This window comes from Episyrphus balteatus, chromosome 1 (assembly GCF_945859705.1).
Source record: "Episyrphus balteatus chromosome 1, idEpiBalt1.1, whole genome shotgun sequence".
In the NCBI taxonomy this organism is placed as follows: domain Eukaryota; kingdom Metazoa; phylum Arthropoda; class Insecta; order Diptera; family Syrphidae; genus Episyrphus; species Episyrphus balteatus.
This window is the reverse complement of record NC_079134.1, coordinates 125,430,855-125,458,272: the sequence shown is the minus strand read 5'-3', so window position 1 is coordinate 125,458,272 and position 27,418 is coordinate 125,430,855. Positions and strand designations below refer to the sequence as shown.

Here is a 27,418-nt window from a genome sequence, read left to right as displayed (position 1 = left end):
TGAAAAAAGCTGATATTTTGACACGTGAATTTTCGATTGAAAATTAGGGTGTTTTTTTTTTGGTATTAAGTCAAAATAAGGTGAACAAATTAATATTTTAAATCAAATAAATTACAGTAAGTAAGTTTTACAGTAGGTAAGTTTTCACCAAATTTCGTAGAAAAATTTTTGTTTTTGAAAAAGATAAAAATAAAAAACCAAAAACTCGGTTTTTTGAATTTTTCACATAATTTTGAGGTTATGTGAAAAAATTGTTGATACAAAAGTTGTAGATCTTTTTATTACCTACAACTTTGCCATACAACTTTTTTCTATAATACTTGTAGTTTTGCCGGAAATCGAGATATACCATTTTTTACCATTAAAAACTCAACCCACCCACTTCCCGAACTCGGCTCGCCCGTAATTTATTTTTCCTTTAATTTTCATCATATTCACCTCCTTTTCCAATGGGTTTCATTCTACTATGATTTTTTTTTGGTTCAAAAATTATCGACCCTGGTCTATATATTTATTCTAAGAATTATTATTGTTTCATGAATGTTTTCAGAATGTCTTTAACCTTTAAAAGCAACTTTTCTCATAAGAGCAAGTATGTATGATCCAATTGTGCATTTTTTTCTATATTAATTTTAACTTTGTGAATTGTTTCATTTGTTAAGATAAAATCTCCTCACTCCACTATAAAATGAAACATCTTTTAACCTTGAAACGAAAAGTGAACTCATTAAATTCTCGGTTCCCATCACAAATTGTATGTACTTAAACACTACAACTTATTACTTATATTATTGGAACTTTGGGATATCCCAGATTTTATTTCCTCTTCTTTCATACAAACTCCTTCGATTCTTGACTCTTATACGAAATTTTTTGTTACCAAATTTCAATTCCCTCTCGTTAAATAAAAACAAAAATCTTTCAGCCAAAGTATTCCTCATTTTTATTAGAAAGCTAATTTTTTTTAATTAAGTTGGTAGACATTATCAATTTTAATATTGATTTTCAAAAAAAAAAAAAAAAATCAACAAATATTTTGCTTTCTCCACAAAACGTTTTTACTTTTTTTAATTATGCACCATTTTTATCATGATTTTTTTTTTTCGGAACTGATCCTGGCAGGGATCTGCCGACTCCTTGTTTCTTAAAAAAAACCACAGTACAAAATTTCTTTTTGCCTCAAAAGAAGAAAAATTGTGTTAACATTAACACACTTATTCGTATCTATTCGGTTACGTCCTCAAACCAAATAAGCATCAAGCTCATACTTTTTTAACTTTAAATCACACCTACAAGGTGTCATAAGTAAAAGAGACTTTAGGCAATATGTTTTCAGGCAAAATATTTGAACGAAACCTCAACCCAACAAATTTACAAAAAGCACTACTTACGAGTACTTTGAAAATTGCCATAAACAAATAATGACACAGTACCGCAGTGAATTATTATTTTCAACGTAGTAATTTACAACCTGCAAACAAATCAGTATTTATAAAAAAAAAAAAAATAATTACACGACCGGGAAACAAAGTCTTCATAACTCTTTTTATATTCCCCCATAAACATTAGTTCATCAGTTTACAACAAAAAACAAAACCTCACATTGTAACACCCTAGAGGCACACTTATGACAATCGACAAGTCACTTCGCCTCATCGACTTGCCATATCTTCCATCGAGCGGTTACTTGCTCTGACGCAATGGCATCGCAGTATTCAAACAATCTTTCGCCTCAACATCGCGGCACACTTCCTGTTCAAAAAACCAACCACCTTATTCCATTGCATAAGTTGCAATTTTTGCTAATAAATATCACCAAACAAATAAGTTACAACTAAAAAAAAGGATTTGAAACCATAACGTGCATGTGACGTACTCTTCTGTTGTAGCAGCGTAACGCAGGGGGGGGGGACGATTAACCTGTTAAACCACTGTGCGCACCCTGTAAAGTGCTCATCTCTTGTGCTGGTGCAGCAAAATCAGCTGCTGCTGCACAGCAGGTTGTGTGCATCTTCCAGAAGAAGAAGAAGAAAAGTGAAAACCACTCACTTCTTCTTCTCTGTTTCATTGGCTTGGGTTACCAGCAGCATGCAGCTCAGTTCATTAGCATGCATTTGACTCCTCACCCAACCCCCGAGTTACGTAAGGCCTAAACTCCAATGCAATGAAAAATAAGATCGGAATTAACCGTCTATTTGGCCTGTAGCAAGATATCTTGCAACCTTTTTACTGTGGCATACGTCGAGATGTCATCGCTGTACTAAGTCAGACCCGCTCAAAAGAAGGTGCAAGTGCATCAGTATGCTGCAACTTCGTTGTTGACAATGGATGGAGAAAAAAACATGATTTCGAAATGTATATAGCAAAACCGCATTTACTTTGCTCCTTTCTGGGGCAGTTATGATCCCCACGCAAACTTAATTGGATCACGAATGCTGTTATTACTTGAAATCGTTGGTTAAAATAGAAAAAAAATATAATAAAAACAAGATAAAGATACCTAACAACAATGATGGGTAACTTGAAACTCATGCCTGCCCCGAAGTAAGTTTGCTTGCATCCGCACTTCATGAAATTGGATCTCGGTAAAGAGTGTTAATTGAGAAACTAGTTGGGGTCTATTAATATCAATAGAATTTTTGAAAAACTTATTACGTTTTTGGGCAAATATTGTTTATAGAAATGGTTTATCTGTTGATATTGTTTGTTTGCTTTTCAAAATTTTGGAAAAGAGTTTATGTTATTGAACTTACCGACTTGATACATTTTACAAGCGTGACCGGTGGAAAAGTTTAAGAGGATATATATGATAAAATCATCAATGTTAATTGGGTTTAAGTTTCTAAATAATAATCATAACGAGAGGAAAAAGATTGGTCTTGGAAAAACATTTGTAGAATCAAGGTAGAATCAAGAATAATTACGAAAATCGTCTCTCATTCCAAGGACTACGTATGTCCTACGTAAAATAAGAACTTAGTTGAGTTGAAGCTCCCTTGAAAGAGCTATGACTTTTGTTATTAGATTCTATGAAATGAATCGGAATGAAAATAGAGGTCACTTAATGTTTTTTTACGGCTTTGAACAAAATATAAACTAAACCAGCGTCAGTTTTTGTTTCGATAATAAATTGAACGTTTATACTTAAGTTCTTAGAGGTTATACACGAATCATTGGGGTTTTGGAACCAATTACAGATTTTACTGCCTTTTTGAAAAAAAAAAACAAATTTTCATCCAAATTTTTTTTTATGAAAAATCGTTTTTTTTTCTTTCTTTCCCAAACGCAACATTCTTACAAAATTTTATTGGATACCCATCAATTTTTTTTCAATAAAAAAAACACGTTTTTAACCTTGATATTCCTAGAGACACTTTGGATTCTTTTTTTCAATCTCAAAAGTAACATAATTGCACAATTTCAATAGGATACGACTATTTTTACTCAGTTCTTCCAATTAACCCACATTTTCTCTACATAAAAAAAACACACTTTAACATAAAAATTTAAAAACCTATTTTATTCGAAATTCTCACAGCAAAGACAACATTTTTAGTAAATTTCGCAAGGGTACCTTTTAAATCAATGATTTTATCGGTTTTATAAACACCCATTCACTCAAGATAATTTTTACTTGCTCTATAGGGCAAGTATTGGTTTCGTGTAGAAAAAAAAAATCGAGGTTTTAATCAAAACCAACATTACGATGATGGAGAAGATCAAAAAAGTGGTTTTCGTCATGCCGTCCGTCGGTCTGTGCGTCTGTGCGTGTGTGCGTCTGTGCGTCCATCTGTACATCGAGCTAGGGCCTAAACGGATGGATGGATTTGCTTGAAACTTGGTACAGATGATTTTTACGTAATTCCCTAGACTCGTTTTTTTTATTTTTTTAATATCTCCATTTTAACGCATACCTCCCATATAACGTTTTCGAGGTATTGCAAATTTCTCGAAAACGGCTCTAACGATTTTGATCAAATTTGGTGTGCGGAATACTCTTATTGATTCCAACAAAACTGCGTTTTTAGTTTTTCTCAAAAAATGCGGAGAATGGAAATATTGCGTTGCCGTTTTTCGAAAATTGACATATTTTTCAAGTTCATATATTTTATCAAAGCATTAGTTATTTTATTTAAAATTTACAGAGATCATTAGGTATAAAATGTAAAATAAAATATTTTTAAAAACATTTTTGAAAAAAAAAAAAATTTTAATTTAATTTTTAAACTTTTGATTTTTTTTTTTTGATTTTTTTTTCTACAAAATCTTAAATTTCCAATAGATATTTAAAATAAAGATACTGTGAACTACAAGAGCAAGTACGTGCGACCCAGTCGTGCATTTTATTTAGAGTTCTTTTAACAAAAAAAAAAAAATTTGTTTCACCATGTTTAAAAAATTGACAAAATTTATGTGAATTGTTATGATACCTTTCTCATACATAAATCGACTGTCATTGCTTTATCTAAAACCTTTGTCCCGAATTTCATCAGTGTATCATATTTCATGGGCTTCGGTTCTGTTTTGTTTGTTTTTTGATTTCAACAGGTAAAAAAACAAGCACCCTTGCGTTTAATCGACAATAACTTAGAGGTTTACTTTATTTTTATGTCATTCGATTCAGCATCAAAAAATAACCTAAAAAACATGTGTCATAATTCCACAAACATTTTTTTCACTGTTTTGATGACCATCTTTTCCGCAAAAAACCACCCTTATACCCAATTTTTTTTATAGGCTCTTTTGATCCCTGGTTCTTTTTTCCAAGTTTCATGAGGGTTATAAGTGAGCTATAAATTGGCAATCGGTGGGCCCTAAGTCAAAACGATTTTTTTTTGAAGTCTTGAGAATTGGTTTGTGAACTTATAAATTATATCCCGTGCAACTACGCTAGGGTTGCCAGATATATTTTGACGAAACTAGTAATCGAGATGTAAAATCCCGGACTTTCCCGGACAAATAAGGACACAAAAAAGAGTACAAAACTAGGACAAAAGGAATGCATAGTTTTATAAAAACAAAAAAAGCGGAACAATCTTTTAAAAATTTAACTAAAACCCTTGTTCCCGTAGCATTTTTTTCTTATTTTTTTCACAAAAAAAAATAAAAGTACAAATTTTAGCTAATATTACAAAAGTTGGAATGTAGTTACAGTAAAAAAAATTGAAATTCCATTAAAATCCAATTGCTCAAAATTTTAAACGATTTAGAGCCAAATTTTCAATCTTCTAATAAAAGGTCAGTTAACTGTTCGACGAATAAAGTTATTAGGCTCATAAACAATCAGATAAAAACATTGAATTTTTCAATCAAGAATAATTTATTCTACAGAATAACAAAAAAAAATTGTCAAATTCAAAAATATTTAAAATTAAACGTCATTTTTATTCATGATTGTTTTTGTTAGAATAATTTTTCCTTAGAATAATTTTTATTCGTCTCTGAAAGAAGCAGATAGTTTTATTCTAAGGAATAAGCTATATCTGCTTGTTGAAAAATTGATTTTTTCTGTATCCTTAGGAATAAGTACTAAATGACTGTTTAACTGACTATTGAAAAATTGGCCCTTAGTTAAATGCTAATAGAGTTTTTAGTAAGTTACTATTTAAGTTAAGAAATGATCTTTTTGACTTAGCAACTTACTTAAGCGGCCTTATATTTTTCTTAGAGCCAATTTTTCAATCTTCTAATAAACAGTCAGTTAACTGTTCGACAAATAAAGTTATTAGGCTCATAAACAGTCAGATAAAAACATTGAATTTTTCAATCAAGAATAATTTATTTTACAGAATAACAAAAAAAAAATTGTCAAATTCAAAAATATTTAAAATTAAACGTCATTTTTATTCATGATTGTTTTTGTTAGAATAATTTTTCCTTAGAATAATTTTTATTCGTCTCTGAAAGAAGCAGATAGTTTTATTCTAAGGAATAAGCTATATCTGCTTGTTGAAAAATTGATTTTTTCTGTATCCTTAGGAATAAGTACTAAATGACTGTTTAACTGACTATTGAAAAATTGGCCCTTAGTTAAATGCTAATAGAGTTTTTAGTAAGTTACTATTTAAGTTAAGAAATGATCTTTTTGACTTAGCAACTTACTTAAGCGGCCTTATATTTTTCTTAGAGCCAATTTTTCAATCTTCTAATAAACAGTCAGTTAACTGTTCGACAAATAAAGTTATTAGGCTCATAAACAGTCAGATAAAAACATTGAATTTTTCAATCAAGAATAATTTATTTTACAGAATAACAAAAAAAAAATTGTCAAATTCAAAAATATTTAAAATTAAACGTCATTTTTATTCATGATTGTTTTTGTTTTCTTGTGTTCCACTGTATTTTTTTAAAAATTCTTTCAAAACAGCTTTGACAACTGACACAATATTTTTGTTGAGATTATTCCTTAGAATAATTTTTATTCGTCTCCGAAAGAAGCAGATAGTTTTATTCTTAGGAATAAGCTATATCTGCTTGTTGAAAAATTGAATTTTTCCCTATCCTTAGGAATAAGTACTAACTGACTGTTTAACTGACTATTGAAAAATTGGCCCTTAATCGTTTAAAATTTTGCACCTTGAGTCTTACAATAAGGTACCTACTGTAATAAATAATAAAATTTAAATAAATTATTAAAATAAATTTTTGTTGATCAGAGAATTCACTAACCAGTACCTCATACGCACATTTTTGAGTTTTGATTATATTGGAACAGAACACAAAAAATAATTGAGCAGATAATAGACCAAAATAAAACCGCGTCGCTTTTAATGAACTCGATTCGTTTTTTGAATAAGGAATGAATTAATAGTAGCATACAAAAAGTGAAATTTTTAAAGGCTTCAAAAGAGTACAATCCCGGACAATTGATAGAAACTATCCCGGACCCCCACACAGCCAAAAAAGAGTACATGTCCGGGAAAACCCGGACGCATGGCAACCCTAAACTACGCCAAATATCCATTAGGGATTTTTGGATGTGAATTTTGGACCCTGCACCCTAAATTAGGTATGCATCAAATTTTAACTAAGAATGTTATCTATGTATATCTAAATAAAATGCACGACTGGGGCCGCACGTACTTGCTCTTGCAGTTCAAAGCACTTTTATGTTAGCTTTCTTGTAGATTAAAGAATTTTTAAGAAATTTGGTTGATGTAGGGGAAGAGCCGGCATGGAGGCCAAATGTTAGTTAAATAAATTTTTTTTTGCTTGACTTGACCTTTTTGAGAAAAACTAAAAATGCGGTTTTACTGCAATTACTTTGAATATTACGTATGCAACATTTTATCAAAATCATTAGAGCCATTTTTGAGAAAATTGCAATAACTCCATAATAATGTACGGGAAGAGCCGACATCCGCGATTTAAAAAAATGTAAAGACCATATTTCCACTATCCGTATTTTTTGAGAAAAACTAAAAACGCAGTTATGTTAGAACTATGTACAGCATTACGTGTGTTAAATTTAATCAAAATTGTTAGAGCCGTTTTCGAGAAAATTGTAATAACTCGAAAATTTTGTATGGGAGGTATACGTTCTAAGCGAGATATTAAAAAACAAAAAAAAACCAACCTTGGAAATTATGAAAAAAACATCCATACCAAATTTCAAGAGAATCCGTCTACCCGTTTAGGCTGTAGCTACTTGTACAGATGGACGCACCGACGCACAGACGCACGGACGCACAGACCGACGGACGTCATGACGAAACCCACTTTTTTGGACTTCTCCATCATCGTAATGTTAGTTTTGATTAAAACCTCGAATTTTTTTTTCGACACGAAACCAATACTTGCCCTATTGAGCAAGTAAAAATATATGTCCTAACAGAAATTCTGGAAAGCAAAATTTGAGTGAAAAATTTGTGTTTTACATAGTTGATGTCAAAAACCATTTTATCATTAAATTAACCTATGAATAATACCACTTGAGAGTGAAAAGCAATGCTAATAAATCTGGATAAAAAAAAATGTATTTCTGTTCAAATATTTATATTTCTATATCAGTATTTCTATCAAAAGATTATTTAAGTGAGAAATAATTCATAAAATCTGACAGATGTAAAGCATTGAAATACATATAATATTAGGCCTATTGTTATGGTAATATGCTGACGTTGGTGAACTAAACAAACAAAAATATATTTGTTAACACAATCATCTCATGTCACTAAAATGAAAAATCACTTTTCTTCATCAAATCGATTAGTTAATAATTCACTTTTTATGAGTTTCTATTTAAAAAAAAATTTCACTTTTCAAAGAGCTTCAAATATTTTATAACTCATTGTCTTGTTTTAATTACGTCTTCATAGTTTTTCAATTGTTCCATAATATAAAATATTTTTGTCTTCAACAAACAATATGGTTATAGATTTATTGACAATAACCTATTAGAGTTATGACACATGAAGTGATAATAAACATAGTGATTCATAAGGATTTACACGATGAGGTGTTAAGCGTTTTTTTTTTTTTTTGTTTTTTTCTTTCATATGACAAAGTGAAACTTATTTTATTTTTGGTCACAACAAGACACATAATAAGTGAAATTAAAAACTTAAACAATTAATAAAATTAATATTCAAAGAAATAAATCACTCCGTTAATCATAAATCAGAAGGCAAGGTTTGTTGTACTGTATAATAATTTAAACATACCTTTATGAGCTATACAACTACCAAATATAACAAGTGACCCAGTAAGCACGTAAAAGCCTTTCGAACGCGTCACGTCTGAAGAAAGTTTACCTTTTTTAAAACCAGACAATGAAAGTAAAGGTGCAGTGCTCAATATTTATTGTTTAACATTGACAAGTCATAGAACGTGTCGAACATGTCAATATACAAAAAAATATTGATAGAAATAATCGTAAAACTAAATCTGTTTTTTCCTTTCTTTTTTATTTTAACTATTTTAAATAGATAAGTATAAAATGCACTGATCTAAATTGCTTTAGAAAAAGTGATAGTAGAAATTCTATTTAAAAAAGAGTGGAAATTTATTTTTCTTGGCAATACTTACTATAAAATGACAGATCTTTCATTAAAAAATAATGTTTTTAAAGATCTGTTTCAAGCTGTTCGAGAAAGCATTATAGAAAGCGTCAAGCATTAAGATCAGACAATGATGCCAAATCCCTTACTTTAGAAGGCAATTGAGGGCGAGTAATAAAACAAGGACGAATTTGGCTCCTGAAGGACCAAATTCGCCACTGACCGACCGTTCTATACTTATGTTAAAAACATTACTGAAAAAATTATTCTATTACGAATGTTAATTATTTTTTTGGAAGAAATATTTTGAAAACTATTAAGCTTACAGATATGGTTAATGGCTAAGTTATAGGAAATTTTACTAACACAAGTGGGAGAGGGTAAAGGTAAAAATATAGTGAAAAAAATATAGCGAAAGGGTGTTTTTTTTTTTTTTTTTTTTTTGTAAGAAAAGGTGAAGTTCGGAATTAGTACCACAAAAACTGGGACAAAAATGTTACACCAACGAAAATTGGAACAAATGTTTAATTTATAACAGAAACCAAGAATCTAATCAGTCCATACCAATATATAAGGCAAAAGGGTGTTTTTTTTTTGTGAAATAAGGAAATCCGTGATAAGTCCAATAAAATCAATGGTATAAAAGTTATACTTACGAAATTTATTAAAAATGTTGTCTTTCCCATGAGAATTACGAATAAAATAAGTGTATACATTTTTTTCATCTGAAAGGGTGTTTTTTTTTAAGGTGTAGAGAAATTATGGGTACCTATATTGAAAAAAGTGAGTAATAAATTGTGGTACCTACCCTATTGAAATTTGGCAATTATGTTACTTTTGAGATTAAATACAAGAATCTAAAGTGTCTTTAAGAATATCATGGTCAAAAGGGTGTTTTTTTTTTTAGTGAAAACAAAAATGATGGGTTACCCTAATGAAATTTTGTAAAAACGTTGAATTTGGGATAGAAATCAAGAGTTTTTATTAAAAAAAATTCGGTGAAAGGGTGTTTTTTATCGAAGAGACAATAAAATCTGTAATTGGTCCCAAAAAGCCAATGATTCATATTATTTTTGGTTTCGATGTTTTACGTGAATCAATGGCTTTTTGGAACCAATTACAGATTTTACTGTCTCTTCGAAAGGAAAATACCCTTTTAACTTTCGAATTGTCATAATGTCATTGGATTCAGCATCAGAAAATTCCTTAAAAACATGTGTCATATCGCACCCTCAGTGCAAAAGAGCGATAAGTAAAAAAAATGACATTTTTGAGATAATGATGAGAAAATGTTGCATTTTAAATTATCTTTCTTTTGAAGGGCTTGTTGTTTACATGAATGAAAAATTCGAAAGATTATGACTGTTTTTATTCAATTCCTACTAGGTATATCAAAAGTCAAACTCTTTCCTAATTTCCAGTGCAAAACAGAGCTAACACAAAATGCTCACCTTTTTTCTTCAGTAATTTCAATGCAAGAAAGAGATAATCCAAAATAGTCCCATAAATCACACAGATTTTCTCATTTAGAAAAAAAATTTATGCAAAACAGAGACATTCCAAAATAATCCCCTTCAAACAATTGTTAGTTCCAATGCAAAACAAAAATATTTCATTTTTCTTAGTGCTAAAGAGCGATAAACCGAAATAGTTCTCCTTTTCTATCTGAATGTTTCCATGCAAAAGAGCGACTATACAAAAAAGATTTTTCTTTTCTAATAATTTATATTATTTAAACAAATTAAAAAAATAAATTTATTAAAAATACAAAATAAACATAATGGTTCTTGTAATACAGCTTTGACATTATGGAAATTGCTGTCGCATGGAAAGTTATAGGAGAAAGTTTAGAGTCAGTATTTTGCAGAAGCGTTTTCTCGAAATCAACTTTTTTGAGTTCTCGCTCTTTTGCACTGAGGGTCAGATATGATCATATTCCACAAACAATTTTTTTCGCTATATTTTTGAACTTCAACCCATCCCTCTTGTCCAAGTTTCGTGAGTGTATCACTTTTTTTTTTAATGCATATTTTACCTGTAGGTACTGTTAAGGATCAATGGATATTTTGGCGCAAGTCTCCATAGGTATGGTGTACCATTAACATTGTATTTTGGATCAAAGTTCTTGTTTGTTTTTGGCCTTAGAGTGACCGATATTCATCTTTGAGGAGTGCTAAGGGTCATTATCTTGAATAAATTGATATTTAAGGGGCATCTCCTCTTCTGCGAAAGGCAGCATTACTTCTTTCAGGATTCGAACATAGTCCACAGCACACATCTTCTCTCATTATTTTCATTGTTCAATTTTTTCTTCTTCTAAAAAATCTTCTAAAAATCACAAACTAATAAGTACCTAGTAGTTTAAAAAAAAAAAACAACGTCAAAATCATAAGCAAAGTAACTTGTTTCTATTCTTTTTCCAGGCCAAACAAGCATTTCTCTTGTATTTTTGACCGAATAATCAAAACAAAAAATTGATAACAGCAAATCGTTGGACCATTTTAAAAAAATATTTGGTTCAATCAAATAATATAAGACAGATTGCATAATAATGTTTTTGTATGAAGTTATTGATGATTGAAAGCTTTGTAAACCTATGTTTCTATTATTTTTTCTAACAATATACTATATCACAAAATCGATTTCCATTTCTAATCATGACTTTTGTTTTCTTACAGGTTTTTGTGATTTCCATATCAATTGCAACTGCCAAAAAGGAATCTAGTAAAAACAGCACTGTGAAAGCCGTAACAACGAAAACATCCAGAACTGCAAAAAGTCTAAATGAAAACAGAGGCAAGCGCACCTTAAACAATTTGGGTTATCCTGGATTTTCATATAGTCTTGACTTTGCTAACAGAAGACAAGGTTATTCAGATGCTAGAGCTTTCTACGCTCCACCAGATGGAATTTTCAATGGCCAAAGTGCTATTGGTGAGTTTTCATTAGTTTATAACATTTAATTTCGAATTTACAATTTCGTATTTTTACAGGCCAATATTCTCTACCAGACACCTCAAACCATCTGCCTGATTATAGTCAATTTTCCCAATACCCACAATATTTCGAAGCTCCTGAGCCAATAATCGAAATCATTATCAAGGATAGCAATGAAACAGTTCCCACTCAACCACCGCAACCTATTGTCCAAAAGAAGAAAAAGGAAAATGTCCATGTTTACTATGTGAAATACAAGAAGGACGAAAACAATAAGCTTCAACTGGACGAACCAATTGCTTCGTTAAGTGAAAATGAAGCTTCCACTGATGAAAGTGAAGAAATTGTCCATTATCCAAGTATTGTTACACCATTACCTCCAGTTAAAACAACAACTCTGCGAACTGTCATTCATCCAGATTCGGAGAAATTCCACAGTAATAGTGGAATTCATGTGACTTTCGGTTCCGAAGACAAATCTCAATCGGGTCATGAATTGCAAGAACATAATGCCGAAAGTATTCAAAGGTCTGTTGTAGCATTACCACAAGCTGGTAATTTCAATTCAGGTCCTTCACCAACTGCTAATGTTCGAGCTGATTTTAGTAGCCCACGTGGAGCAAATGGAGAAACTTATCAAAATTATCAAGGATCTTTCTATCAGAATCAGAATCAAAATAGTCAGAGGGAATATAAGCCAGCAATTCAACAGCAACAATTGCCAGAAGCTCAAGCTTTGACATCTTTCCGACCTCAGTTGCCGCTTCAACATCAAACTCAACCACAACACCAGAATCAACAACAACAGCAACAATTACCACAGATTCATCAGAATTTCCAAAATTTCCAACAAAATCAGCAACAACCACCACAACAACAACAACAACAACAGCAGCAGCATTATGAACATCAACAACAACAACAACACCAACAACAACAACAAAGACCTTTCTACAATCAAGGACCAGCTAATCCTCCTCCAAGCCATCCAAAGCAGCAATATCAGCGACCGCCTGCAACAACTCCTGCCCCACCTTCTCCACCAGCCCAATATCAAAATTATCAACAACAAAATGTATACCAGCAACAACAAAAACAATATTACCAATTCAGTCAGCAACCAAAACAGCATCCAGTTCCTTCAGCTCATCCTCAACAATACCAACAACAACAACACCATCATCCACAACAACAACAACAATATCAACAAAGACCTTCTGCACCAGCTCAAAAACAAAGTGTCTTCTTCCCTACCCCTCCACCGAAATCTCAAGACCTTCCTGCCCGGCCACCAAGTTCAACCTCCTACCAACCTGTCAAATTCCGTCCTACTCCAGTTCCAAGCGTTCAAAAGTTAGAAAGTCCAAATCGAGCTCCTTTGGCCCAAGCTCAACAGTATAACCGCCCTCCGGCATATGTTCAGCAACCAACCTACTCAACATTGCCACAATCTCACGGACCGCAATATGAAACAGTTAATCGCTATCAAAAGCCTCAAAGTCAAAAGAGACCGGAACAAAGTTATAATCAACAGCAACAACAACAACAATTTTCATTCAATCAGAAACAACAACATTCACAGAGTAATTCTTTTGGCCAAAGTCAATCGCCAAGCCTAGGCCAATTACATAGCCTTTTTGATGTTAGACCTTCCAAAGAAACCGAGCTTCTAAAGGCTATTCCTAAGTTTGAGCAACATATCACGGAAACTGTCAGTGGTAACCGTTATAACAACTATCAGACATATTCTGGAGGAAATCAAGTGATTCATGACATACCCGCTCCAAATTTGGGCCCAACAACTCCAACCTCAGGACATTCTTCAAACTTAGGGCAGTATAATTCTGGAACAAGTAATCACCATCAGCAGTTTAATAATTTCGTTACATCACCAAATCCTATCCAATATCAATCTTCAACTCAAGCTCCACAATATGTCAAATCTGAAGATGGTCAGCAAATTCAAATAGTCACTCCAATGCCTTCGTCAAGCTTCTACAACCATCAGGGTCAAGTTCAGTCACAATTTATTTCATCAGGATCAGGTGCGCAGCCCCAAATAATTCCTAACTCCCAACCTAAGCAACAGGCTTTCTACAATAACCAACAACCTCGTCAATCGGAATCGTCACAGTTTAGTGTTTCAACACTGCATTCTGATGTCTTCAAGGAGCTTGAACACAGGAAGAATACTTTGGGAAATGATAACATCAATATCCAATCGAAACAGAATTTCAAAAACTTTGTTACCAAGCCAGAACAGAAGAAAACCACTCCAACAACAACAACTTCAGCACCCCCATCGACAACAAGTAAAAATGCTGCCAAAAATTCATTACAACTTCCTGACGAAGTTCCCGATGATCTTAGACAACAACTTCTAAGCTCTGGAATATTAGACAATGCTGATATCAGTGTTTTGGACTACGACAAAGTTGGTGATGTAAATTTGGAAAATCTTCCAGCTGAACATTTGCAACATTTCTATGGTGCCGGTGGTGGAGCACAAATATCCGAATCAAATAAAGTTCTGACAGTTGTCAAACCAAATGGTGACAGTGTTGATTTTTCACAGAAAAATATAAATCGTATTAAAGAATCGACAAGTTTACCAAGAAAACAAAATGTCGACTTGAAAGTTGTTCATTTCAATGCTAACAATGAAAGAAATGTTACTGATAAACATATAAAGACTGATTCAACTGTTGTTCCATCAATTGATTTGGCTGATAAGCAGTATAATAGATATTTGCCATTGAAAATAAATGGTGCTCAATTTCCTATTCCCGATGTGGAGGAATTGCAAGGGAAGAAGATTGCAAGTGTTGTGGTGCTAGCACCAGTTGATAATTTACAAGGTCTTGAGAATGAACGTAGTGATGATGAAAGAATTGAGAGAGATACAACTGATTCGAAGGAAGTGAAATTTGTGACGGGTGATATTATTAAGCAGCTGATTAAGAAACCTACGAAGGAGAATTTTAAGAAATGGCTGGAGAAGGAATCGAGAACGGATGTGGAAAGCCAATCAGTGGTACTTTTGGTAGCAAAGTAAGTTAATTGAGTAGAAAAAAGATATTAAGGTTAGTTTGTCAAGGAAACGCTTAAAATAGGTATTCAGTATTCACTCTAAAATACAAGAAAAAAAAACCTAACTTTGACAACAATATAATAGATAAAATAATCCTCAGTCTACTGTGTACTGCTATTGACCCCTTCCAGAAATAGTAAGCATTCGTATCTCTCACCAAATGTGACTTCCCGAAGAGCTTTTAAGTAATTCAAATAGAATTTTTGCTATTATTTTAAGGGGGGAAATCCCTCTGGAGTCTGGACGACACCTTTTTTCAATATTTTTTTATGAAAAACTGAAAGCACTTATTGAAATTTGGAAAAAGACAAGATATTACTGACATTATTAATTTTTTTGAAATGAAAAAATAACAAAATGGCGGCTCTGGAGCCTTTCAAAGTTGACGCCTCTAGTTTACGCCGTGCAATGCACAGGTCCAGGAAATCACCTAAACCAAAAAGGAAATTTGTTTCCGTTAGATGAAATTAGTACGCATTGCATGAACCTAAATTTATTTTTTTTTTAAATGAAAAATAAAAATTAGAAATCAAAAAAACGAAAAAAAACATGTTTTTTTTACAAAGAAGTAGTTAAAAAAAATATTTACTGTACAAATTTTATTCAACTTTTAGGTTCATGTTGTGGCCAATGATTTAAGGAGTATTATGCTTCAAATTTCAAGTCGATAGCTTCATTAGTTTTTGAGTTACATTGCACGGCGCGGAAAAAAAAACTAGTTTCGAAAAAAATGCGTTTAAAGTTTTCGTTTTCGTACTATGGTAGATTCGGAGCGCATTGGTTTCGGGACTATCTAGGCACTTTTGAGGCTTCATTTAAGGCTAAGACCACTGAAAATAGTTTCTTCGATTGATAAATAAATTTATTACGCAAAAAAAAAAATAATGCAAAAATAAATAAATTGCACGACTGGGGTCGCACGTACTTGCTCTTATGCTTAAAGTAACTATAATGTTAAAGCTTTTTATTCAAGAAATTTAAAATTTGATATTTTGAAGAAATTTCATAAGTAGTATAAAAAAATTAAATCTGTTTTTATAGTTAATTAAACTCCGTTTTAAATTATCTTAAAATAAAAAAAAATATGCCATTTTATTTCTCGTATAAAAAGGTATTTTTAGAAAAAAATTTTCGAAAATTGTAGGAGCCGTTTTTTAAAAAAATAATTTTTTGTATATAAAAATTTTTTAACATTAAAAAAAAAAAAAAAGTTGGTATGCCATTGTGAAGAAATAATTAATTTACACATAAAAACTAAATTTCAAAATTTTTCATTGATCCGTTTTCAAAAAATTGATTTTTCAAAAAAAAAATTTTGAAATATTTTTTAAAAAACCAAAAATCGGGTTAATTTTGTACGAGATATTCAGAAACGAAAAAAACCGTTCTATGACAGGTACCGTTAATAACGTTACAAAAAATATTTTTTTTATTTGAAAAGTTGGCCCTTATGTGTAGTACTACACACAAAAATTTTAATCAAAATCGTTAGAGCCGTTTTTGAAAAAAATTAACTTTTCTATTTCCGTTATATGGCAGGTACCGTTAGTTTTGGTCATAAAAAAAAATTTCAATTTCCCCTCTAGGGAATCACCAAAAACTGCTAACTACCAAGTTTGAAGAAAATAACTTCACTCGTTTAGGCTGCAGCTCCAGATAGAGACAGACACACAGACAGACAGACAGACAGACAGAATTGCCGGACCCACTTTTTTTGCATTCTCCATCATCGTAATGTCATGTAAAATTGTTATCTCGAGTTCGATTTTTTTTACGAATCCTAAACTTGCCCTATAGTACCCATATCGCAAGTAAAAATTCCGGAGGGTTTTCCCCCCTTAACAAACGAGAATTGCAAGTACCGACCGGTTGAACGTTCTTCTCGAATACTTTGTTTAAGATCAAAACACCTAATGAGCTGACCCTCATCTAAAGTTTGGTACCAGTATTGTTTTTGTTTTTCACCAGGTTTAAATTTCAGCTTTAAACACCGGTACATTGATTACAGCTCGTTCTACACTTTTCTATTCATTCAGAAACTGATGTGAAAATTGATTGTTTAGGACTCCAGTGCCAATCTGTCGGTGTTTTTCGATTGAGCTGGGTTCTCAGCTCCTGATTGTTCTCATCTCGTGAGAAAGGTGGTCCCTCAGTAACTGATGAGTGGTTCCACTAAATCTCCGAACTGCAGCTGTAAACACAAAATATCGAGGTTGTTTCCATTTAACCCTCTACTGCATACGAAGCCAAATATGGTTCTGTCTATTTGTATGCACTTTTCTCTTCTCTGTCACAAAAAAATTATAAAGATTCAATACAATCCTCTTCTTTGTGATTCTGAGAACCCATAAGGATAGTTTTTTCGTGTGTCCGACACAAAATAAAAGTGTATTTTATGATCACAGGTAAGTCGATCAGTCGTGTGCATTGAAATCGAAAGTGTAGAATATATTCATACTTTAAGTGTTAATTACTGCGTTTGTTTGGAAAAAAGAGTGGAATTAAAAATTTATTTTTGATCGATTGTCTTATTATGTACGCTATGAACCAATTTTTATTGAAAAAAAATTATTGGCCTGGTCTTGGGAGGGCAAAAAGTACGGAAGCCATATTTGGCTTCGTATGCATTAAGGGGTTTTAAATCTACACAATTTGTTAAATTTTTTTGTTGGAAAATTTTGTTCCTTTACATTTTTTTTTGCTTGGAAGCTTCAGAAATGAAGCCCCTTCACTTTTAGAGACATTTTTTTTACTTTAACCCCATTTCCAGGGGCGTAACCACAAAAAATTTAGGGGGAGGGAGGCTTACCTATAATATTTTTCAATCATTTTATTACTTTTTAGTTTTTTTAAGATCTGGGAGTGGGTGAAAATGTTGGAGCAAGACTTACTTTGACAGTGAAAAGAATGTGAACCAGAAAAAAATATATATAACGAAAAAAACAAATTGCTTTTCTCGGTTCCATGGCTTAAAATGAGCCAAATTTGAATTAATTCTTAACCTTTTGTAATGCAATGTATTTATTTTACTTTATTTTGTTTTTAAATGATGAATATTTATCTTCTGATTTTTTTAATTTTATTCTTTACATAATCTGAATAAATAAAATTAGTAAAATTTCTTACCCCTTAATGCATACGAAGCCAAATTTGGCTTATAAACAAATTTTTTAAACAAATTAATTTAAACAAATTTTTTAAATGTTATGCATTTTTTATTTTTTCGTCCGCTAATATTAATTCATGCAGTAGAGGGTTAATTGTGGTCTTCGTCAGGCCCCATGTTTTCGAACATTCAGGAGACTTGTTCTTAAACCTTAGCAAATCTGTTGGTTGGAAGAAATAGCTAACCAAAATCAAAAATTTATTTGGAAACATATTTTGAGTCCAGTTAAATTGTAATCAGTCTCATATATAAATGTAAACATTTCTGGTATCTTTGTTTTTAATGCTCACTTTGTTTTTTTTTTTGGGGTGTTGCAGACGAATCTGACTTTCCTTTTATTTATTTTTTTCAGATTTTTTTTTTTTTCAATTAAAAGCTATAGAAATAAGTGGGAAAATGTTGTAACGAACAGCTTTCAATTGTTTTTGTTTTGTTTTGTCAATGAGATGGATGGAACTTTTCTAGCAAGTTCAGCGTTATGTGCGTTATGTCCATCATTGGCATTATTTATAGCATTTTGGATCTTAATATTCGATTCGTTAATCGTTTTGTCTACTGCAAAAATTGTGGTATCATCAGAAAAGTAGCTACAATAATGTTTTCTGTGTCAGGTTTATCGTGTGTAAGCAAAAAATGGGACTTAAAAAAACTACCTTATGGTAACCCACTTAAGTCTGGATAATCATTTCCGTATCGGCTTGTCCATTAGAATATTTCAAAAAGATAATCCCCGAAAGCGTTTTATTTTTCATCGATACTTTTTTGGACAATAGTTTTGGACTTTCTTAATCGGATGTGTTTTATTTTTTTTTTTCGCTGCTTTTATAGCTTTTCTCACATATTAGTTTGATTCGTTACTTGACGTCAAACTTTCAAGGTAATTAATAAATTCGTGAGAAAATTACACTAGTTAAAAAAGAAGAATAAAACAATTTGGACCCCAAAAACCATTATACTTTTCTAAAATCAAATATCTTAAAAAAATGTTTCGAGATTTGATTTTTTAAAGTCTTATATATTTTTTATATTTTTTTAAGATATAGAATTTTAGATTTCTTCTATTTTTGTTATATTTTTTAACAATTTTCTTTAACACATCTTTTTACAATTGCTTGCTCGCATACATATAAAAAATCTATTCAGTACAAACATTAGATAGATATTTCCTTTTTATCTCTTTTTAAATATGTTTTTTTTTTTTTTATTTTTCACAACATACATATCTTTAGCGCCGGGTACAAAGGGGTTAAGTCAGAAAAGGTAGTTTTGAGAAAAATGAAATTGAAGTTTCAATTTTTGTTTGTAAATCTGAATATTATTATTTAGAAAAAGTAATGATGCAGAAACATCATCTATAAGATCTTTTTTAAATTCCATATGCTGCTGACCAGAAAATGAACGTTCTTAAAAAAAAAAACTTAACACTTTAGAGCCATTTAGTCATCAAAAATAAACTTGATACAAAGGAGTTAAGTCAAGAAAAATCTGTGTTTACATTGATAACAAAGTTTAATTTGTAAAAGAAAGTTGGAAATATCAATGTGATTATTTACCAAATTTGAGAATTATTTTTGAGCTAATATAATACTGTAGAAAAATGAATTTTCGTTTTCTGTTTTCCTCTTGACTTAACGCCTTAGGACCAATTTTTTTATTTTAAAATTAAAAATTAATGCAAAAACAAAGGAGTTAAGCCAACTTACGCCCTTAGTACCAAAATTTTTTTAATTTTTTTGACTTAAACTATTTGTACCGAATCATTTCTAAAAGAAGGAGGTACACTAGAGCTATGGCGATAGGACCAAACGAAAGAGGAAACAAAACTGACTAAAGTCCAATAAAAATCCGAAAATGGATTTTTTTGACTTAACCCCTTTGTACCCGGCAGCAAAGATATATGACATTAAAATTTCTATAAGAAGTTGGTTGTGTTAAATTTTCAATTGCGGCTTGCATTTCTAGTTATCTATAGACTCAACAAAAAGAGTCAAAATTATTTATCTTAACGAAAACGGTAAAATCTGTATCTTGTTTTCTTTACCAGCAATCCGACTTTATATAAAATTTAAAACTTCGAAGATTTTGAATTTTTCCTTGAATAAGATTTTTTTTCTTGTCAAAATAAAGAAAAAGATTATTTGAACATTTGTAGATTCATTTGACATTAATAATTTCTGATGTGAACCAGAAAAGTTATTCTAGTGTTCTTTGTTTATTCATTCAGCATTAATCAGGTGAAAGTTGTTCTATTTACATATGTAGATTTGAATTAAGATATATGTACCTATCCTTGTTTAAAAATAGCTCTAATGATTTTGTTTAAATTTTTTCTTATGATCTATCACCGTTTTGAAATAAAAAAGTTTTTTGAACGTCGCACACTGGGGAAATTTGTATGGGAGTGCGGAAAAAATTAAATAAAAACTGAACCACTGAATAGATTTGAATGAAATTTTCAGGGATGACAGTTTTCGTCGTAAGAAATTATTATTATTCATTTCCGCCCACTGCCACGCCCTTTTAAAAAAATTTGTGAGAGTAATAAAGAATTCCGATTCTCAATTTACTTGTACTTAAAGCATTTTTTTTTTTTATTTTTTTGTATTATTGGAACCACTTCACCGATTTTAAAAACATTAAATGGAAAAGAATAACTCATAGTAGGTACTGTTGTCGAGGTCCACGTCCACGCAAAATAAAAAACCAAAATTATAGTTAAAAATTATTTAAAAAAAAAAACACTTTTTTCATTTTTTTATACAAATTTTTCAAAAGTTTATTCTTTTAAGAGAGCCATTTTTTCCTCAATTTAATGACTCTGATTCTTCTTAATAAAGGAATGGGTAAGATGATCTGTATTTTTCAATAATAATTTCAATTTAAATCTTGAGACATTAATAAAATGTATAATAATAACACGCATAATCCCTTTTCACTCGTTTTTAATTTGAATAGTTTTCAATATATTATGTACATACATTTCAGTTACATATCGTCGGTGAAACCAGAAAAGTGTGTAACTCCAAATTTTCTGAAAATTAGATTTGAATGCCATCTGTTAGACAAACCTAATATCTACCGTTTCTTAAACTCAGAATCCCCTTAAAGTTCATAGTTTTTATTTTATTAGCAAATTAGAAAATGAAAACTCATACAAATGCCTTCAAAACGATTTTGTTTTTTTTGCTCTCCTATAAAATTTGCTAAAATGGAGTTACACAGTTTTCTGGTTTCACCGACGATATAACGAAAATTGATTTTTCTGAGCCAAGTTCAAAAAATCAAATGTAATTTTATTGTAGTAGATTTGTAAAAAAATGTGTTACGAATTAATTTTATTTTCTCTATTTGTCTTTTCGGATAAGAATTTCAAGCTTGCAGCCAAAAAAATCTGACAAAAAGGAGATTTTTTACTTTTCAATTTTCTCGAAAACTGGAAGGCATAGAAACATATGGTTTTCAGTGTTTGGTAAGGAATTAATTAAGGCAGTGTTCTTTATTATTCAAATTGAATTCAAATCCCCAGCCTTGTCAAAAATAGTATTGGATATGTTTTTTTAAATTTTTATTTCAAAATTTTGACTTTGAAATCGATTATTTCAAAAACAATTCACTTAAAGAACTTAATTTAAAAGCTCAAATTAAGCCTAATATTTTAGCTTTTAAAAAAAGTGTCATTTATAACTGTAAGTGTTACCATTGATTTTTAATATTTTTTTTGTTATTTTAAGTAATTTATTAGAAAATGATTTTTGCGACCAAATGAAGTTTTCAATTACCAATAAAAAACGCAGTGGCACCTGGTGGCACCCAAATTTGGCCTTCATCGAAAGGGAATTTCATAAGGAAAATGTTTTTAATAGTCTCTAACTGTAGGCAAGTGTATCTAAAATTATATATACATGAAATTATATATGAAATTATATATATATGAAAAAATCAAGCCATTTTTTTCTCTTTTCTTTAAATAATTATATAAAATACAATAGACAAACGATGGCTTCTTTACGGAAAAATAAAAGTGTATGAGTCGGCTCAAGCTAAAAAAATTACACAGCTTTAATTTGAGGGTATTTTCATTTCATTTTTTATACTTTCAACAACTTGTCCCTTTACAAAGCTCTAAAAAGTAAACTACAAGTCCGATTTTAGTAATTTTTTCTGATTTTGATTCAGATTTTATTCTAGAATTTAGAAATACTATTGAAATATTCTCCGAGGAACTTTAAATTTTGGACTTTTTTCCGCAAAATCCCCAGTGTGCGTGCGTCGTTTACGGTAACTGTCATAGAACTGTTAACTTATTCATTTCTGAGTTCTGACTTCCTCATAAACGATTCAACCGTTTTTAACGAACAAAATCGTTTCAGAACCATTAAATATAAAAATAAATACAATTTCCAAAAGGTATGTAGGTACTAGGATTTAAAAAAATAAATCAATTTTTTTTTTGTTTGAAAAATCCGTTTTATTAAAATCGGGGTTTCTTGTTGTTGAAAAAAAAGGAAAAAATATTTATCAATAAAAAAATATTGAAGTTGCAGTAGGTATAACGGATCTAAGATTTCTAATTTTGCAACATACGCAGGTACTGATTTTCAAAGAAACACAGTATTTTGTTTTTGTTTATTTATGCTCAATTCAATCACAACACAAGCACTCTAAACTTTATTTTATACATATTACGTGGATATTAACAATATTTCTCTAATTTTTAAGTCTAAAAACACAAATTTCTCCAATAAAACATAAAGCAGCCATCATCAATCCAAACCCTTTCATTATCCAAATCCACTTCAAACCTTCAACTTTTAATGGTTGTAATTTCGGCTCCAATCCAATATTTCCCCTCTTAATTTTCCCAACACCAAGTAATTCAAAAAAAGCCTTCTTCATCCAAAAATCCAACAAACCACTCGCTTGTGTTTCCATGATGTGCAAATTCAAAATCTTTTTATAAATTGAATTTTCATTTATAAAAATAGCCATAAGCTTATTTTTCAACAAACACAATTCTTCAGACCAACGAAATAATTTTCGATTAAAGAAATTCTGCTGATTTTCATAACTCATCCAACTGTTTTTAGTCACTGTAAATGCATAATTTGTATTTAAAGTATCTCGAAAACTTTTCAATTTTGCATAATTGACTTCAGCTTGAAATACGTTGGAATATTTTTTCATTAAATCAGGTCTCAATTTGTACAAATATGCATCGAGTTCGGATTGAGTTACGTATATTTTTAAATCAGACATTTGTAGATCATCGAAAGATTTTATCATTTTTTCCCTTGGCGGATGAGTCATGTAGGATTGAAGAAATGCATTGTATGAAGTTACCATCATAATTCCAAATAAAAAGATCAGTGAATAGATGATTTTTGTACTGATCGGAGGTTTCGATTGTTCAAAAATAGAATATCCAAGTATTCCACGAAAAGAATCGATATTGAAAATGAAATCACGTTTGAAGAACAGTTGTCGAGACCCTGAAAATTTCGAACCTATTGCAAGTGACACAGAGAACAAAATTAATATCACAATTGATATTGCAAATGCCTTCCAATAGAATACAAAGGTAAAAAGTTTGTAAATGGGAATTTCCGGTTCTACAGGCAGCATTACACACCAATCCATTACGGTTAATGGATATGCATACCATTCAATTGGGGCTTGTGAAAGCATCATTACAGTACCTGATATCTCAACTGTTCCTTTGTAAACAAGTTCCTGAATTTCGTCATGTTGAATAGAAGTGTTTATATTCGAAATGTCCAATTTAGCATTGTGCTTCCTGGTAAGAGTATTGTAAATATGACCGACAAATCCACCAATTATCGTATCACCGTTTGTATCTTCCGAAATAATTACTCCTGGCTCTGCAATTCCCAGAAGAATTGGCAAAGTAATTCCATGAAGATCTTTCATTCGATTTGGAAAAATACCCAACACCTTTTTGTTCCAGATGATTTCTTCAATGGTAAAATTCCCAAAATTAGTATAGCTGTAGTAAGTCGATGTATTCGAAAAGTTTTGAAAAATGGCAATAACATTTATCATGCTGTTCTTCCAACAGAAATTGAAAAGATTCTTCAGCTCCATATCATTTCTTGAAGAATTCTTCAGTACAAAAATTGTTTTACAGAATCTTAAGTTTTGTAGATGTTCCAAAATTCGTTGAAGAAATAAATAATTTAAATCAAATGGAACTATTGTTAGAAGATTTTCATTAAATTTTCTCTTCAAGTAATTTGAAGTAGTTGCAGTTCCAGAAGTTGATAGAATCACTGGAATTTCAAGTGAAGTTGAAATGTTTCGTATGAATTTGTCACCGAAATCATTGAAGAATTCGTCATCAGACGTTTTGAAAAGAAAAACACTTTCAAATCGCTCAATCTTGTTTAGATTTTTGACAAGACTTACAAATTTTAAGCTAAATCCATTAGCTTCGGTTTTTAATAATTCAGCTGAAGAAATTACAAAGAAAACAACAAGATTGATGGTATTGTAATTCATTGTGGTAATTTGATGATGAACCTTAAAATTCTTTCAAGTTTAATTTAACTTCTGGGTTATATGACTCGAGTGAGAAAACTGCCACAGGACTTTTGGTATTCTAGTTTGCCACTGACTTGGAGGTAATTGAATCCCTAATGTCTTTCAATGCAAAAATTGGTGTAATGCTTTATAGGAATTTATCAATATCTTTCCATTAGTAGAGTGTAAAAAAAAGCCTTTACCATGTTAATGGATTGTGCTGATTGATTTAAAAAAAGAAGTATTGGTTTAGTTTCTATTTAAATTTTTTAAACAAAAGAATGAAAAACTTAGCGAGTTTTAATATTTTAGTATTAAAATCTTTAAGGGAAGAAATATTTATATCATTAGGTAGAATTGCTCTGAAGAATAAATATATAAATTCACTTAACTTACAACCAATTTTTTCTCCTCAGGTCTTCATCTGATGATCAAGAAATCTTCATGTACGACATCGCTACTGGTGCAGTCAACAAATTGAATGGTGAACTTTCAAGTGCATTTGTAAATGTTGCTGAAGAAAATGCAAGTGCCGAAAATCTCGATCATGCATCAACGTTAGATCCAAGTATTCTTGAAAATATGATGGAAAAAATGAAAAAAGTGTGACTGAACTAAAAAAAAAATTAAAAAAGAAACCAACAAATTAACATTTTGCTAATAAAAAAAAAAAAAAACACTGCTCATTTTAACAAACAAACAAAAATTCGCCATGTAATGTACCATAAACTTTCAGCTAGCTAAATAAAAATTTTAGTCTCTTTTTTTTTTTTTTTTTATTTTTAATTTAAATTTTTTGAATAAGAATAAATAAAAAATCAGTGAAAAAAATAAACTAAATTTTTTACTTATAAACATAAATTTTTAAATTAAAATTGAAACTTAAATTTAAGAAATTTGTGTAAAATTTAATTAAGAAAATGTTTTGTACATATTTAAAAAAAAAAAAAAAATTAGCTTAATATTATATAATAAATATTTTTGTATATTAATAAAGAAAATTATGAAAAAAAGTCGATTTTGTAATTTTTTTTTTATTTATTTAACATTATTATGTAATTAATTAGGCAATTGCTGAATACTGTGGTGGGAAACGTTTTAAAAATTTGGAACAGGGGCCCAATTCCGCAAGAGTGAATTCCTCTGTGCACACGAAAAAACGTGTAAATTGCCTTAAGAACAAGGCAGAGAAAAACTCACATAAAAAAAAGGTTGCCTGTAAAGCCGGTTTACGGACGATGATTTACGTGATAACGTCGTAAGAAAACAGGTTGTGTACTTTTGTTTAAAATGACTCAATTGAAGCGTTCATTTATTTCAAACAAACATAAATTTACAAGAAAAAGCTTCTTTTCTCATTATATTAATTTTTTATTTTAAAAGCTTAAAAAAAATTATACCATTAAAAAGCCAAATATTTCTTCTAAAGAATAACACCATTTTTAAATTTTTACAATGCGCAAAAAGTATTAAAATGATTTATTAAAAACAATCTTTTCTTATGAAAAAAGTGAAAAAATCACTTCCATCACCCAAAAATCCTTTTTTTTGATACAACAACTTATGACAAATTTTATACCACCTAAAGCTTATTGCTTCAGCTTAAACTATATATATATCGATCATGTCTATTCTACATCTACAAAAAGAGCTAGAATTTTTCGAACTCGATCAATTTTCATCAAAAAAAAGCAAAAAAAACATATAATTTTATCTTCTCACGCTATTGAATCAATTTTTTTCAATGACAACCCATACAAAATCATTCATATCATGTGAAAGCTAATTATTTTACCTTTCATATGACGTTTCAATCTTATTTCTGCGATGCACAGAGGAGTATTAGACCTCAAAATCCGGTCAAAAATATTTTTAATGTTTTTCTTATTGGAATTGGCCTAAAGTATTGTTTTATAACTTATAATGTATTAAAAAGTCACACTGAAAAAAATTTTCGGGTCAGTTAAAAAAAAAAAATTAATTAAGTAATTTTTTTTTTTTCAATTTTATTTAATTCATATTATTAATTTTTACATGAAATTTTTAAATATTGTTAATATTTCAGGTTAAAGAAAACAAAAATTTGAAAATAAGTAGTTTTTTAAGCAACAAAAGCCAATTTTACTAAAAATACCTCGAGACTAAAAAACGCCATTAAAAAAAAAGGTGGAAATATGTGGAAATTTTTTTTATGTGCATGAGATGACAAAGATGTACCGTTAATTATATAAGACAAATTTTTGCTCGATCGTACCCGAGACTACAACAAAAACAATTTTTTTTCTACCGAAAATTTCATTAATTTTCACGTTTTTCTATGCACTCTTGTTATCTCGATTTTTAATATATTTTCAATGAAATATATGGAAATTTCTGTATTAACATAAAGTATATACCTTGACCTTGGACACACATAAAAAAATTTTCACAATTATCATAAATCACAATAAAAAAATCATCAGTGTTAATGATTAGAAAATAAAATAAGCTTTTGTGACTTGAGCTTATAAAATCGACTAGATTTAGACTAAGATCTTGGGAATTAGGGGGTCAACTGTTATTATTTGAAACCGGTTTTAGTTAGCATGGGTATTGAGGAATGCGATAAGCAAAAAATAACGGGTCGAATGCGATTTTTATTTTTTTCACTTATGACCGGATTTTGGGGTCGAATACTCCTCTGTGCGA

At 30.4% G+C, this 27,418-nt stretch overlaps 1 protein-coding gene across 1 annotated transcript in view; it reads left to right on the top strand.

Moving 5' to 3' along the window:
• LOC129906813 (putative mediator of RNA polymerase II transcription subunit 26) overlaps window positions 1-25,466 on the top strand; it is a 39,338-nt gene extending 13,872 nt beyond the window's left edge. Inside the window, exons 2-4 of the mRNA XM_055982741.1 lie at window positions 11,678-11,933; window positions 11,993-14,987; window positions 25,147-25,466. Coding sequence (XP_055838716.1) covers window positions 11,678-11,933; window positions 11,993-14,987; window positions 25,147-25,339 — 3,444 coding nt within the window. The 3' untranslated portion in view covers window positions 25,340-25,466. The remainder of the gene's footprint in view (window positions 1-11,677; window positions 11,934-11,992; window positions 14,988-25,146) is intronic.
• Window positions 25,467-27,418: the final 1,952 nt, after the last annotated feature.